Source organism: Manis pentadactyla, chromosome 7 (genome assembly GCF_030020395.1).
Source record: "Manis pentadactyla isolate mManPen7 chromosome 7, mManPen7.hap1, whole genome shotgun sequence".
Classification (NCBI taxonomy): domain Eukaryota; kingdom Metazoa; phylum Chordata; class Mammalia; order Pholidota; family Manidae; genus Manis; species Manis pentadactyla.
Window position 1 is genome coordinate 25842432 of NC_080025.1, and position 16860 is coordinate 25859291.

Sequence of the window (16860 nt, forward strand, 5' to 3'; positions counted from 1 at the left end):
AAGGTACACCTGTTCCCACTGCACGAATGGCAGGCGATCAAATGACCCAAGAGAACAGGACAGTTACCTGCCCAATACCGACATCCAGGCCATCAGCACGTCCAGTTTCCATACTGCAGAACCCCGATTCTTTGGAGATGTTGGATGTATTTGCCCCTGAGGCTGACAGTGGGGTTGGTCTACGAATACCCTAAAGAATAAAATATAGTTCTGTGGAGTTGCTGTGTAATAAGAATATCCAAAGGATTATACAATTTTCTATTGATGTGAAAGGATGCTTGGGAAAGTTTTGAAATGACAGCCAGTAGGTCTAGAAAGAGTCTCTCAGAAAACAAGATAAAACTGGTGAAAACAAAAGCTGCCTTAAATTATGAATTGACGTCCCCACACGCTCTAAAACAAGAGAGCTGTGCACAGCCATCTGGGCAGCAGTTCAAACTCTGGGCGGCTGTCGTGAGAAAACACAGCAGATCACTGGACGCCAGTGCTGAGGACGGCTCAGGTGGCTCGCAGGAGCACTGTGCCCTCCTAGTCACAGCAGGCAGAGTGTCTCTGTGGGTACAGAAAATGATGCGAACACTGGGCCTTAAGTAAGAACTGAGCAACCTGCTAAGAAGCTGAAAAAGAACTGACTAAGATTTGGAAAGGAATTCAGTGGCCAAAAGAACTGAGCATAGAATCTACTGTCTACCACGCAGATAGGCCTAAGTAAAAGAAGCCAGTCACAGAAGGCCACATACCGTATGATTCTGTTTATATGGAATGTCCAGGATAAGAAAACTGCAGAAAGACCAAAAACAGATCCCTGGGTCACGGAACAGAAGAATGGAGTGTCCACTAATGGGTACTGGGGTTGTTTGAGGGGGGGGAAATGCTCTGGAACTAGATAATGGTGATGGCTACACACCTCGGTAAATGTACTAAAAACCACTGGACTATAAGCTTTAAAAAGATGAATTTTAGGATATGCGATGTAAATCATATTTCAATACAGCAGTTATTAAGGGGAAAAAATGAAAAAGGAACAGCAGGAGGAACCCAAAGGAGACTCAGAGGTTCAGAAGACTTCTGGAGCTCACAATGTATTAAGGAGCTCAAAACAGAGAACATGTTTAATTTGTAAAGAGTGCCAAAGATTAGGTAACAAAACTGCTTGGCTCCTAACCACCTTAAAAAGCACAATACAGGGATGTAAAAGACCGTTCAATCCTACATGCTACATTAAGCACCTACCATTGAATTTTCTCGGGTCCTCCAGTAGTTTAGTATCTTCTTTCTTGGTCCTAAGGGAATTCCCATTTCCTGAAGATCTTTGTCTGTACATAAAGCCTATGCATAGGAAATAAAATATCTTTCTTATTTCTAGGCAAAATAGTCAATTAAACGTCCTGTTCTCTGAGGAGTAAGACCTTTGCTTTCTGTCACTAGGGCTCCCTGTGGTAAGCCATCATTAGAACTTTAAGAAGGACACTTTATTCATAAAATGGTATGAAGAATTTAAAGTATCAATACTACGGTATCAATGCTACAGTAACACTGATAACACCTACGGAGGTGGATACTAACCTCATGACAGAAAAACCCTCCTTGATTTCCATGCTGAGATGTCACATCCCAAGAATCTGTCCCTACTCGTGGACCCAAGCAGTGAGAATGCAGTGAGGAGTGTGAAGACGCCAACAATCAAGGCCTCAGCCTAAAAGCCACTCATCTGCTTGGGGAAGTATCTTCCTTCGCCCCCCAGACCAGCGTGGATCAGCCTATTTATTACACATTCTTAAGCCACCAGGTACTCTTCCTCGTCACAACTTATCATGACTGTAATTATGTGCTTGATTATCTAATGTCTTTTCCACCAAACCACAAATGCCGCAAGGTTAGGGACCCTGTCTTTGCATGAGTAGAGAATGCCCGGACAGAGCCAGCATTTGCTGAATGCCTTTAAATGAACAAAGGCCTTGCAAACCCAAAAAAAAGCACAACAAAAGTGGCACCAAATAAAAACAAGTACCCACGGGAGAGCCTGTGAGAGGGTAACGGAAAGTAAGACTTGGAGGAGTTAGTGGGCATTTCTTCTGCCGCCCATGTCTTCCAGGCTGGGCTGTGTTTAGTCTTTGCTCTATTGCTATACGTCCATCAATAAGGCTCCTCTGAACTTTGAACTTCCACAAAGCAAAGACCACGTTATGTGATAAGAAAAAACACACACCTAATGCTAAGGAACATTATTAATGATCACAGGGCATTTACAACTAACGTGCATCTAAAGGGCAGGCTTAGTAAGCAGTCTGAAGAAGCAATAAATATACTGACAATGGCACAGCATGAAGTTTTAAGAGTGTCTTTACCAGCGATTCCTTATCTACTTTCTCCTTCTCAAAGATATTAAAGAATTCAGAGAGTTGAAGTTTCTTCAAATCTTCCTCTAGTGTCAGTGTATCTCCTCGATCCATGACAGTATCTGGTGAATCCTAAAAATTAAATTGTGAAACTCATTTTCTCTAAATTCATTTAAATTTTCCCTTATTAAAATGGTTTTGCAGTTAAGAAACTACTGTATAAGATTTCCTCATAGAGATGTAAAAATAAATTGTAATCTATTTAAGATATAATTTAAGAGGTGATTGATCTCTAAGCCTCGGCAACTTCAGCTGAAACTTAATGTTTTTAAATGAATGAGTGGTTGAATGATTATCAAAGTACTCTTCATCATCATTAACAAAGCACTTACTGAGCTCTTGTGAGGCACAAAACAATCTAAGACAAAAGCCCCTGGGAGAACTCAAGGTCCAACAGTAGAAACAGAACACTTTCTTAAAAAGAAGAAAAAATACAAGATCATATATGCTAAGTCCTATTGAGCACTGTACGTAAGTGTTCACAGGACTTCAATTAGAAGATAAACATCATGTCCTCCCACTGCTTTCAAACAGAATTTCCATAAATTACTTAATTTGTATCCAATTCATTTTTCATTTCTTCATATGCAAACTCCATTTCAGCTCAATGATCTATAATTCTATTAAGGCAGTCATGCATATTTATAATGGAAAACAGGCTACCTACAATCATGTTAGAATGTGGCAGTTGTTTGCAGAAGCATATTACTATCTTGCTTCTGTCATCTAAGAATGACAGAAATTATTATGTCTGTAAAAATAAATGTTTATTTAATGTTATGGTATGAGATTAAGCAGAAAGCAAAAAATAAGTCTAAAATCTAGAAATCCTTACTAAGAAATACTACAGAACCTATCTGAACATCTAAATTACCTTTTCACTGTAAATATCCCCCAAAGAATCTTTCTGATTGGTTAGGATATCAAACAATATAAGCGAACCTACAAGTAAAATAGAAGAAAGGGACAATTTCTGAGCATTAGCTCTAAACAGCTGTCTTTCACACACAAAAGTAATAAGCCAGTTATCAATGTAGCAAAATCTATGAAGCAGGAGTCTTCCCTTCCAATCCACCACCACCCTTCAAACCCCTCCCGGATTCTTCATCACAGACCAGTTCTAGACCTCGGAATCTGAGACAGATAAAGGACACAGTACTTCAAAAATGGGTGTCCTTAAAATGTGGTAATCCTCTCTGGTCACAGAGAATTCATTTGTTACCTAGACTATGACCGGCAATGGATACACCCCCTTTGAAATCAGGGTTCCTCTGCAGAAAAAGTGTGTATATTCGATTCATTTCAGAAGCAACTGTGTCCACAATTGTCTGACAGTAGGTGGGGCTATTGTAGAAGAAGACGTCCAGAATTGTGTCGTTGGTGAAGTGTCTTAGGCGGTTAATGCTGGGCAGTGTTATCCGCTGCAGATCTCTGTAAAAATGGAAAGACAGTTTAAGCAGAAAACCTTAATTCATTCGAAAACCTCCTCTAAGTTATTATCCAGTTTAGTCTAAGCTCAGACCTAAATATTTATAAAGATACAAGAGACAACTATCAATGTATAGGAAATACAGGACAGAGAGGTATGTTTGATGAAAAGAAACCCAAGGGATGTGGTCTGCAAAATTCAAAGTATGAGAAACTACAAGATGAATCACTCAGTTTCTTCAACACATAAACTGCAAGAAAATAAGAGATTAAGAGACTTAAAAGACCTATCAACTAATTGCAATTTTATGGACCTTATCTGGGTCCCAGTTTAAAATACATGAGTACATTTGTGTATGTCTATGTGTGTATGTGTGTATATATATATATATATGTGTATATATATATGTAAATCAAGACATTTATTAGACAACTGGAAATTTGAACACTATTTGCTCATATTAAGAATTTTTTAAGGTGTATTAATGGTGTTATGGTTATATATATATATATATTTTAAAGTCCTTTAAGATAATACAAACATTTACAGATAATATGTCTTAGATTTGATTCAGAAACTGTGGTGGACAGATGGGCAGTAGACGGGGTGTTGAGATACAGATGGGGCAGAACTGGCCACATGCTGAGGCTTGTTAGGGCTGGGCAGTCATAGTCAATGCATGAAGATTCTTTATATTTGCTACTTTTGTGTACAAAATTCTCCATAATAAAAAGTTCTTTAAATAGACAAAAGATACAAGACGATTTTCCTAGGATTCTCAGCATTAAGGTTTGTTGATAACATGTCAAATGACAAATGAACCTGCTCCTTCTCTCAACACACAATTTCTCAAGCTGCAAAGTAAGACTGCTGGATGCCAGAGGAATCCTCACAAAGGAAAACCATGCTAACATGGTCTAAATCAACTTCCAGCGAAAGCTTTCTCAAAATCCCCCCAAGAATCCTCGAAGACTCAACAGCTTCTGGAGTTCAGAGAGGGCTCTATGCCCGAAGGAGCCACTCAGCATCAGCTCAAGTGAGAAAGACGCGAACTCCACACCCATATGGAGCAACCACAGTGGTGCATTCGGCACATGGAACTTGCTGATATCACAGGGTATTAGGGATTCTATTAATTAGGGGCACCATTTCCAAGACCAGCGTGGCAAGAATGCTGACAACTTCATCTTCCAGAGAAGCATCTCCTACTTAAACCTAGAGCTGTTCTGAACGTACTTCTTTCTGAAGGGCCCACAGCTGACTATCAATATAGAGCAACCAACCTCCTCTGACATTACTATAGAATTTATAAACAAAACTATTGGGTTGTGACTTAAGAAGGCCATCACTTCAAAGTTGTTGTACCAATTATACCTCAAGATATAAATACTAACAATTTAAGGCTTAGGGATTTCCTTATTTTCCCCAAATGTGGACAAATGTTATCTAAATATTAATCACAAAGGAACAAAATAGTTGGTACATCTTGAGGTAAGGTGGGAAGAAAGCATTGTTTGGCTTTAATGCTAAAAGAAAATAATAGAACTATAATATAGTAATGAGCCTGTAAAACACACTGGAAGAAGATTCACACAATGATTCACTCCTAAGCCAGGCTAGTTAAACCAAGGAACTGGCAAGCATCAGATAATGTATCCCAAAGGAAGAGATACAGAAGTACATAAAACTTATGGTTGAACAAAATTTCAAATATACAGTTGGCTATAGAAGAAATATCCCCAAGCATATCCATGAGCAAAAAATAGACTACATCTACATTTAACAACTCAAAGGAGGAGGGTATTACTCACACATCCACGCCAGTAGAATGCAAAGGACTGTGCCAGTTGACTGGAAGAAATTCTACCCTCCCAATTTGCTGATTTTCTTGGGCTTTCTTAAAATGTGTCTGTAGCAGGTTCAAGGAAACACTGCGAAAATCATTAACTGGAAAGGAAATTAACGTATGCATCAACAGTGAAGCAATGAGTTTGCAGAATCAGGATGCAAGAGATCATGTAATTATATGTATTTGCTTAGAATACAAAATAACACAAACAGCTACGTGGTATTCAGGGAAAATGATCAGTGCATCTATGTACCATGAAAAGCTGTTCCTTTAATACAGAACTTGGCTTTACTCTAACAAAACATTTTTCATCAAAAGAAAAGCTAGCTTCAAAACCTCCTTTGTCATGGGATCTGTTTCAATTAAAAAGAAAAAGAAAAAGAAAAAATTCTGTGGCCAGATCAAACTGGCCTTGCAGCCAGACTCCTAACTGTCTAGTGCTTACAACCAACCACTCCCCAATACGTTACATTAAAAAAATATATACATTGCTGTTTGAAATTCATACTACATTGATCTGAACCTTCTAGAAGGTTTCTGCCTAGAAGCATTAGCCAGCAGGATAAGACTCCCAAATTAGGACAATTAGACCGAGTACCATCAAGTTTTAGATACTACCTTTCAAAATCAAGTTATACTAATGACCTAAGTATTCCAATTAGAATATCAAGAGGTTTATCCTGGTATGAATTACAAAAATGACTGAATTTAAACTATTATCATCTTTATGGTTGCCTTTAAATTGGAAAGGGTTAGAGATAGGACCATCACATCGTAAATCAAATTTATGAGGATTAAGGGCTTGTTCACTCAAGAATTATTAGGGAAGATACAAACATTAGCCTAGGGAATTTGCTAGTACTTTGAGTCTAAGCAGGGAAGCTTTACTACCTTGCCACCTGTCTATACCCTCCAAAGCTTCTTAGGTAGCTAAGACAACAGACTAAAGACAACACTTGACCTCAGTGCACAGAAGCAATGGTTAATATTCCCTCCACGTGATCTAATCTTACATGCTTTGAGCACCTACCGCACTGTACAATGCTTCGGAAGCGGAGATCACAAGCTGGTCCAATCCCGTGGACTACAAAAACCAAGTGGTCTATTTGTAAAGGTTCCCCTATAAATGAAATTTAAAAGAAAAATTACTCCCTGTAACTAGTCATTTATTCTAAAACCAAGCATTCACAGTGGCTAGGTTATAAAGATAGACAAGTTAAAATATAAGCAGATAATTTAAAGGATAATTTAAATATTTAACTACTTAGTAAAAATACAGTGAGTCTACTGTGTTTCTAATTTATCCCAAAAGAAGTCTGTGAAAAAATTTCCCAGGTTTTTTTACGCTTTTTATTTTGAAATAACTGCTTCTTTCCGAAAACTTGAAAGAATGGTACAGAAGTTCCCATGTACTTTTTACACAGACTCAACACTGATATTTACCAAATTTGCTTTATTATTCTATGTGTGCATATACACACCCACATTTATTTATCCGAACCATTTGGGAGCAAGCTGCGCACATCATCAGACTGTACACATCACACCTTAATATTTTAATGTGTATTTCCCAAGAATATTCTCTTTTATAACCACAGTGCAAAGTTATGGAATTCAGGCAATTTAACACTTATAGAGTACTTTTCTTGTCTAATATTCCACTTTTATCAATTGTGCCAATAATGTCTGATATGTATTTGGAGCCTGAAATTTTAAACTCATCTTTGTAAATTACAGGAAGTCTAAGACTGCCCAATAGACAAACCATCTCCTCTGCAAGATAAAATGAATTTTTAAAAATTAAAGTATCATTGATGTACAATCTTATGAAGGTTTCACATGAACACATTGTGGTTTCAACATTCACCCATATTATCAAGTCCTCCCTCCCCCAACCCCATTGCAGTCACAGTGTATTGATAAAATAAATTTTATAATCCACATAAATATAGTATAAAATCAACCATAAATGACCCTAGCCAAACAAGAATGGATAACCATCAAGGTCCTACTGAAAAATAGTTCCCTTAGTTGAAAATCATCTAGGACACGAGTCATTACAGGAATAAATTTCCATCCCAACATGTGGAATCATACTTCTTAGATGAGGAATAAATCGGCTCATCGACATCCAGATTAGTACTACCAAATTGTACTCATCCCACCATATATACTTCAGCAACTTTAAAAGAGATTTTTACTTCTACCAAGGTTCTTTGTAAATAAAGTGATGCTAATCTTAACTCAGAATCTTGTACAATTAAACTTATTTTTAACCCCTAAAGTAATCCAAGAGGTTACCATTTAAGTCATAAACAAATAAGCATATCAGAAGATAAAGAAATAAATGATTAGCATTACCACAGTGAATGTCAACAGAGATGTTCTCAACCCCCCTCTTCACTGTTCTTGGTCGACCCTGCTCGGTGGGTGTTGAGCCCCATTCATCGGACCCCGCAACTGGTTGGTAATGCACCATCAGCTTCAATCGAAGAGATCAGAGCAATAAAACAATTCTACATTTAAGACATGCCTATTGATATATTCTGAGGGGCAGGAACGTGTCTTTCAAAACATAATACACAGTCAAATCTCAACTGGAGTTTTGATATGCAACTCCTACATTCTGAAATGAGAGTCCTAAAAATATATAGGTTAAAATGCACTTTAGATACTTAAAATTTTGTCAATTATACCTCAGTGAAAAAAAAGAAGAAAATATATCAGACTAACAGATCTTTTTGCTAATACCCTACACATGGAAGATACGCCCACATGTATCAGTGATACTCTTAATCTACAGTGGCGTAACTTTCTCTAAGAAAATTCTTTTGTATGAACTGAGCCAGGTAACAATGGTGGAAGTGGTTACAAGTGTTAAGTTTCTTAATTGTGAATGCAATATAAAAATTTCTAAAAGTTAACCCAAATAGAATCCCTGTGAAAAAGAAACCAATTAAGTGCTCCTTTGTAATGCAATTAACCTTTAACCCCAATATTAGAGAAAGGCTTTACTTTGCTTTACCTTTGGATTGTGTAATATAATGATTTCTCTGTTGGGAGACTCCAGTTTCTTTTTCCACTCATCCAGAGTTACAGCAAGCATGTAAGTCTCCTTAGAAGAAACATATTTCATTAGCTTTATCTAATAGCTTTCCTGTTAAAAGTAAACTTTTTCACAAGAATACTGCCAGATAAATAAAGAATATACTAACTTATCAAAATCAATTTTTTTAAATTGAAGTATAGCTGACCTACATTATACTCGTTTTATGTTAGTTTCAGGTGTGCAGCATAATGATTTGACAATTATACATACCACAAAATGCTCACTATAATAGTTACCATCTGTCACCTTACAAGTTTATTACAATATTATTGACTATATTCCCAATGCAAATTTAAAATTATTTTTAAATTACAGCAGATAACAGTATAGGACAAAGAAAAAAAAAGCACTCCTACTTCACCATCTAAGCTAGAGATAACTGCTATTCAAATTTTGGTATATTTCATTCAATATTAATGCATGTATATTTTCCATAAAATTAGGAATATATTATATATATAATTCTTTCTCTTATCAAATTATTTTACAGTTCTTTTAAAATTGCAACAGATAATAGTACAGGACAAAGAAAAAAAAACTCCTAATTCCATCATCTAAACTAGAGATAACCATTGCTCAAATTTTGAGGTATTTTTTTCAATAATATTAATAAGGCCTACGCCAATTTAAAGAAAACAAATTTCAGACTGTTTTCAAAGCAAGAAAAATAAAAAGCAAAAATAAAAAACTAATCCCACAGGCCTAGGTTAATAATAACAATGATCACAACTAGGGAAAAAAGTTCAAAGGTGTAACAGTTACAATAGCATTTCAAAGTCTGAAAATAACACTACTTTATCCTAAACTTGCGAAAAGAAATACTGTATAATGTGATGCAGATAAAACCAAACTCTTTCCAGAAATTCCACAAACTAAGTCATAAGACAAAAAAAAAAAAGATTATTAAATAAGAGATGAAGAAAATGAGTAAGAATGATCAAAGGTACCTCTAATACTTGGCTGAAGCTCTCCGAGTAAGGAACATACTTATTATCTTTGTCTCCTTTGTTAAACCAGGTACAACGCCTCACTTCTGAGGCTAGCTCGTCCCAGTATACCGCATACCGCATCCTCTCCCCCAAATGTACATCATATCTGCCCCCATCAGTGGGGACTACTCTCCCATTACAATCTTTTCCTGTCAAGGATTGGAAAAGGGGAAAGATGTACATATATCCTAATAAACCTCCCAAAATACAATTTGCATTATAGTCTAAATGTTATGAAACATACTAATGGCTAAACATTAAACAAAATGAAATTTAACTGAAATCTTTTCTAACTACTTTACAAACCGTCAAAACCATTCTTGGTTTTAAAGAAACACAAAAAAAATACCCAAACACTGTTTTGTTCTTCCGAGGAGAAATAGCAGTGTCCCTTAAAATATATGTTTTCCATATAGATATATGAAGGCTTTTCTGAAATTTTTTGCTCGAGGGACCATAGGTTAATGACCATATGACCATTATGACGATAAACTAGTTCACGATGATTAACTAGTTAACTAGCATCATTCTTGTTTAATAAAGAAAAAACAAGTGACAAATTAAAAGAATGTATTCTTTCACAATGTGACACCACTCCTACCCCTTGCTTATAAACAAAAACTGAAACAAAAGCTAGAACATAAGAAATATTATTAGGTATTTCAAAATACAGACCAAATTCTTAAACATTATAAATTGGGTGGGTAGTAATGCAGAGCTTCTATATAAAAATGTTACAGGAAAGAACTAGAAAAAAAATCTAAAATGCATTGTTAAAATCACTAACTCTAAGAACTATTTTACTAGAGTTTTAGAGAGATGACAGTAAGTCTTGTCTATTACAAGTCATTTCCATCCTACCAGAGCCATATGCCTCTTCCAGCTGCTGTGAATCCTCAGAGTTGAAAGGAATCCATGTCTCCTTAGAATCTATAATCTTACAATAGAACCAATGAGGAGAAACTGGTTCATACAAACTGCCAGCATCCATGTCTATTAGCTCAAAGGAACTGCAAGAGTTTGGTGATGGAGATGGATCTGGCTGGGACAGCCGTTCCTGGTGTGAGTCCGCTGACATTTCGCTCTCTAAAATACAGGATACAAGAAGTCTATCAGAAAAATGATTTTCTTTCTCTTAACAGCTTGATTGTTGTGACACACACATAAAACTGGTCATTTTAGGTAATCATTTCTGCAAAAACAACAAAACAAAAATAATTTAAGGAGGCTACACATTTTGAAATAGAAATAATAAATTAAATAGGGGGAGTCTAGTAACCATAATATTGTTCAAGTAACTGTATATTAACGATACCAAAATAAAACATTTTTTAAAGGAAATAATAAATTAACAGCTGGATTTTTGGGGGAATGGGAGGAGGGCTTTAAACAATACTCCTTATAGATCAACCACTTTACACTGATCTCCCAATTTTCTCAGAAAACTGCCTTATTTTAATCAGATAACAAGTTATAAAGCAAACCCAGAATCACAAGAAACACGCGGTCAATAACTGGACTGCAGCAAAACTTGCCCAATTTCTAATCTAAGTCTAGTGGCAAAGGCAAAACATTCACTCCAACTGTTTAACAACACCCAGGTGTAGGCTCCAGTCCCATACCGTATGATTGTTGGAACCTTAAAATATTTAAAAGAATACTTTTTACTGAAGAACCAGTCACTTCTTACCGCTCCTTCAAGTGCATTTAATTAAGGACCACGGTACAAATTCTGGAAACACGACCCCTTGCTGGGGCCGCTATGCGCACGCGCGCACCCCCTCTAGGTCCAAGTCTCAGGTGAAAAGTAACGAGTGACCTCAAAAGCCTCCTGCCTTCAAAGACTCCAACCCCTCAAAACATGGACCACCGGCAGAGTCAGAAGCTACTCACGCAGCCGAGGCCGGTGAGCCCGATTACCGGTATCTGGGCTGTAAACACCTGGCCTCCCGAGCGGACGCTCTCCAGGCTACCGGCCCCTTACCTTCTTTCCCAGCACAAACTCCCCGCGGCCACCCTGGCGTGCCCCTTAGCCCCACGACCCGGGCCTCCTGCAGCCCAGATCTGGGACCTCCGAGCTCGGGGACTCGGCTCCTCCCGCCTCCAGCTCCGCAGTCGAGCGGAGTCACCAATGGTCACAGGGTAATTTCTCGGCGCATCTGCTAGAAAAGGGGCCCTGGCCGTTTCCCTGGGACCGAGGTCACCCCACCCTCCCGGGGCGGGTCCTCCCAGCAGGCCTTCCCGGCCGCAGGCATCGCGTGCTCCTCCGCCCCTGGCATCTCCAGCCCGCGCCCGGACGGGCCTCCGTCGGCGCAGCCGTGACCCCGCTCGCCTTGGTGGCTCACCTGCCTGCCCGGCAGCCTGCCCCGCTCTCCCGTCCTCGCCGAGAGGGGCACGGCATGGCCCCGCGGCCGCCTTTCCCTCGAGCCCAGGCGGAGCGGGGCGGAGCCCGAAGCCGCGCCAGACTCGCGCCCCGCGCTGGCTTCAGCCTCGCTCCCAGCGGGCGAGCAGCGGCCCGGAGGCGGGGAGCAGAAGTGAGGCAGCTGGGACCGCGGCGCTGAGGCGATGGGAGGGGCCCGAGGGGCGGCGGGGAGGTGGGGGGCAGGGGGCGCTGGCGGGAAGTGTCGCGAGAGGTGGGGGGAATCGCGCGAGACGTAGCCCCTCCCTGCGGGCAGGATCAGAGCGCTGGGCTGGCAGTGAAAGTGTGCTGTGTCTGGAGGGAGGCTGAGGTCTGCGAAAAGCAGGGATTGGTAAAGAATAAGACATAAATGTGAAGGAGCACTTTAACCCAAGTGAAAGAAAGGTTCTTTAAGACTAACCAGCCCAGCCCTTTCACTCAGTAGATGGGAAAACAGGCCTTCTGACCCCAGTGGTCCTCAGGTTAGTCCTCCGCTTGGGTCTCGGATGGTGCGGGGACCCAGGGCGAGCAGGGAGACCTCCCCCGGTGGGAAATAAAACGATAGGGCGCTAGCACAGCATCTTCTATCAGACCGCCACTTCTGGGTGGCATTTGCAAGGAAAAAAACCGGTTATTTAGGTCTTTGCCTCCTTACGTTTGCGTTTATGAGGATTTACATGTTGCCAAAAAGATCTCTCTAAAAGATGTAGAGGTGAGCTTCACCGGATTTAAAAGCCGCAGGGGAGATTGGAGACAGGATACACACACACACATACACATATGTATATTGGTATCATTGCTATACAATTATATGAGCAACATTATGGTTACTAGACTCCCCCCATTATCAAGTCCCCATTACAGTCACTGTCTATCAGCATAGTAAAATGCTATACAATCACTACTTCTCTTTATGCTATACTGCCTTCCCCGTGCCCCCTACATTATGCATGCTAATTGTAATTCCCCTTTTTCCCCCTTATCCCTCCCTTCCCACCCACTCTCCCGAGTCCCTTTACTTTGGGCAACTGTTAGGCCATTCTTGGGTTCTCTGAGTCTGCTGTTTTGTTCCCTCAGTTTTTGCTTTGTTCTTATACTCCACAGATAAGTGAAATCATTCAATACTTGTCTTTCTCCAACTGGCTTATGTCACTGAGCATAACACCCTCTAGCTCCATCCATGTTGTTGCAAATGGTAGGATTTGTTTTCTTTTTACGGTTGAATTATATTCCATTGTGTATATGTACCACATCTTTATCCATTCATCTACTGATGGACACTCAGGTTGCTTCCTTATCTTGGCTATTGCAAATAGTGCTGTAATAAATATAGGGGTGCATATGTCTTTTACAAACTGGGCTTCTACATTCTTAGGGTAAATTCCTAGGAGTGGAATTCCTGGGTCAAATGGTATTTCTATTTTTAGTTTTTTGAGGAACCTCCATACTGCTTTCCACAATGGTCGAACTAATTTACATTCCTACCAGTAGTGTAGGAGGGTTCCCCTTTCTCCACGTCCTTGCCAACATTTGTTGTTGTCTTTTGGATAGTAGCCATCCTAACTGGTGTGAGGTGCTATCTCATTGTGGTTTTAATTTGCATTTCTCTGATGATTAGTAATGTGGAGCATCTTTTCATGTGCCTGTTGGCCATCTGATTTTCTTCTTTGGAGAAGTGTCTGTTCAGATACTCTTACCATTTTTTAATTGGATTATTTGCTTTATTTTGTTGAGGTGAGTAAGCTCTTTATATATTTTGGATGTAAACCCTTTATCAGATATGTCATTTATGAATATATTCTCACATACTGTAGGATGCCTTTTTGTTCTGATGGTATCCTTTGCTGTACAGAAGCTTTTCAGCTTGATATAGTCCCACTCGTTCATTTTTGCTTCTATTTCCCTTGCCCGGGGAGATATGGTCACGAAGAAGTTGCTCATGTTTATGTCTAAGAGCGTTTTGCCTATATTTTCTTCTAAGAGTTTTATGGTTTCATGACTTACATTCAGGTCTTTGGTCCATTTCGAGTTTACTTTTGTGTATGGAGTTAGGCAGTAATCCGGTTTCAAACTCTTACATGCAGCTGTCCAGTTTTGCCAACACCAGCTGTTGAAGAGGCTGTCATTTCCCCATTCTATATCCATGGCTCCTTTATCGTATATTAATTGACCATATATGCTTGGGTTTATATCTGGACTCTCTAGTCTGTTCTACTGGTCTATGGGTCTGTTCTTGTGCAAGTACCAAATTGTCTTGATTACTGTGGCTTTTGTAGGAGAGCTTGAAGTTGGGAAGCGAGATCCCCCCTGCTTTATTCTTCCTTCTCAGGATTGCTTTGGCTATTCGGGGTCTTTTGTGGTTCCATATGAATTTCAAAACTGTTTGTTCCAGTTCACTGAAGAATGCTGTTGGTATTTTGATAGGGATTGCATTGAATCTGTACATTGCTTTAGGCAGGATGGCCATTTTGACAATATTAATTCTTCCTACCCAAGAGCATGGGATCAATTTCCATTTCTTAAGTGTCCTCTTTCTCTTAAGAGTGTCTTGTAGTTTTCAGGGTATAGGTCTTTCACTTCCTTGGTTAGGTTTATTCCTAGGTATTTTGTTCTTTTTGATGCAATTGTGAATGGAATTGTTTTCCTGATTTCTCTACTAGTTCATCGTTAGTATATAGGAATGCAACAGATTTCTGTGTATTAATTTTGTATCCTGTAACTTTGCTGAATTCAGATATTAGTTCTGGTAGTTTTGGAGTGGATTCTTTAGAGTTTTTTATGTACAATATCATGTCATCTGCAAATAGTGACAGTTTGACTTCTTCCTTACCAATCTGGATGCCTTTTATTTCTGTGTTTTGTCTGATTGCCGTGGCTAGGACCTCCAGTACTATGTTGAATAAAAGTGGGGAGAGTGGGCATCTTGTCTTGTTCCCAATCTTAGGGGAAAAGCTTTCAGCTTCTTGCTGTTAAGTATAATGTTGGCTGTGGGTTTGACATATATGGCATTTGTTATGTTGAGGTACTTGCCTGCTATATCCATTTTTGTTGAGAGTCTTTATCACGAATGGATGTTGAATTTTGTCAAATGCTTTTTTAGCATCTATGGAGATGATCGTGTGGTTTTTGTCCTCCTTTTTGTTGATGTGGTGGATGATGTTCATGGATTTTTTAATGTTGTACCATCCTTGCATCCCTGAGATAAATCCCACTTGGTCATGGTGTATGATCCTCTTGATGTATTTTTGAACTCGGTTTGCTAATACTTTGAGTATTTTTGCATCTATGCTCATCAGGGATATTGGTCTGTAGTTTTTTTTTTTTTTTTTGTAGTGTCTTTGCCTGGTTTTGGTATTAGAGTGATGCTGGCTTCATAGAATGAGTTTGGAAGTATTCCCTCCTCTTCTATTTTTTGGAAAACTTTAAGGAGAATGGGTATTATGTCTTCTCTAAATGTCTGATAAAATTCAGCGGTGAATCCATCTGTTCCGGGGGTTTTGTTCTTGGGTAGTTTTTTGATGAGACGGGATATTTTTATTCAAACAAGATGACATAACTGAGGAGAAAAGCTTGACTAATTTCCCACAGTCACAAAGCTGAGTAGTAGCCTTGGCCAGCTCTCCTGAGTATTTACTTCTCTGGAAGACCTCAGTTCTTTTAGGTATTCAGTAAAACACTTTACTCTTTTCTAGATTAGAGGGCAACGGTTTAGGGCATGTTTTTCAGTTATTTCTTCAGAAACCGAAAAAAAAAACTGAAAAGGATTTTTTTTTAACATAGTAATTCTCTTACAGGTTAACAGCCACACACAAATACTGAGGTTTACTTACACCTTCTCAAATGCGGTGTAACACCTAAATTAAACAGCTTCTGCTCTCCTAGGAGAAGATAAAGAAGGAACTGCATCCCATTCTCTGGGATCTTGTCAAATGACTAATACTGTAGACAAAGAATTGTGGTTAGTATGTACTGAGCTCTTGCTGTGTTCTAGGTATAACTGTAAGCATTTTACAGTGTAATGCCATTTATTCCTCAGAGCACAGTTATCTCTACTTGCAGAGGTAAGATGACTTGCCCATCCAGCAAGTGATGGAGCCAAACGTATCAAAAGAGTCTGCCATCAGAGCCTACACCTGAGCAACTTACCTAAACAGGAGTCAGTTAAGTAACACAACCATAACTTGAATTCAAGTCCTCTGTCTCCAAATCCTAGTGCATCCTCTATACCAGCTGTTCTCAATTTTTTTGGTCTTAGATTTCTTTATACTCTTAAATTACTGAATACCATAAAAAATATTGTTTATGTAAGTTCCATCTATCACTGCATACTATATTAGAAATTAAAATAGAGAAATTTAAGTATTTGTTAATCTTAACAGTAAAAAGAAAAACCCATCTCATGTAAATATTTTTTGGAGAAATAGTTTGCAAATAAAAAATCAGAGAAAAAGAATGGCATTGTTTTACATTTTTGTAAATTTGTCTGGTTTAATAGGAAACCAATGGATCCTCATATTTGCCCCTGCATTCAAACTATTACCATTTTAGTTTTGGGTGACAGATACAGAGAAAATCCAGCCTCACTCAATTACATAGCTGGAGAAGGAAGGAGTATTTTAATAGCCTTTTCATATAGTTATGGATATTCTTTTTAATACTACACTAAAATTCAACAAATGGAAGTTTC

The 16860-nt window shown here is 38.8% G+C and overlaps 1 protein-coding gene across 3 annotated transcripts in view; it reads right to left on the reverse strand.

Moving 5' to 3' along the window:
* DDHD2 (DDHD domain containing 2) overlaps positions 1-12255 on the reverse strand; it is a 19819-nt gene extending 7564 nt beyond the window's left edge. For 2 of the 3 annotated variants that reach the window (XM_036932189.2, XM_036932188.2), the window contains exons 1-12: positions 12121-12255; positions 10637-10861; positions 9734-9924; positions 8703-8792; positions 8039-8159; positions 6708-6797; positions 5640-5775; positions 3622-3830; positions 3274-3341; positions 2349-2471; positions 1234-1329; positions 68-190 (exon numbers count right to left, since the gene is read on the reverse strand). In XM_036932189.2, coding sequence (XP_036788084.2) covers positions 68-190; positions 1234-1329; positions 2349-2471; positions 3274-3341; positions 3622-3830; positions 5640-5775; positions 6708-6797; positions 8039-8159; positions 8703-8792; positions 9734-9924; positions 10637-10853 — 1464 coding nt within the window. In that variant the 5' untranslated portion in view covers positions 10854-10861; positions 12121-12255. Of the gene's footprint in view, positions 1-67; positions 191-1233; positions 1330-2348; positions 2472-3273; positions 3342-3621; positions 3831-5639; positions 5776-6707; positions 6798-8038; positions 8160-8702; positions 8793-9733; positions 9925-10636; positions 10862-11759; positions 11929-12120 lie in introns of those variants that run through there. The other variant, XM_036932191.2, reaches the window with a different exon arrangement.
* Between the last annotated feature and the right edge of the window lie 4605 nt (positions 12256-16860).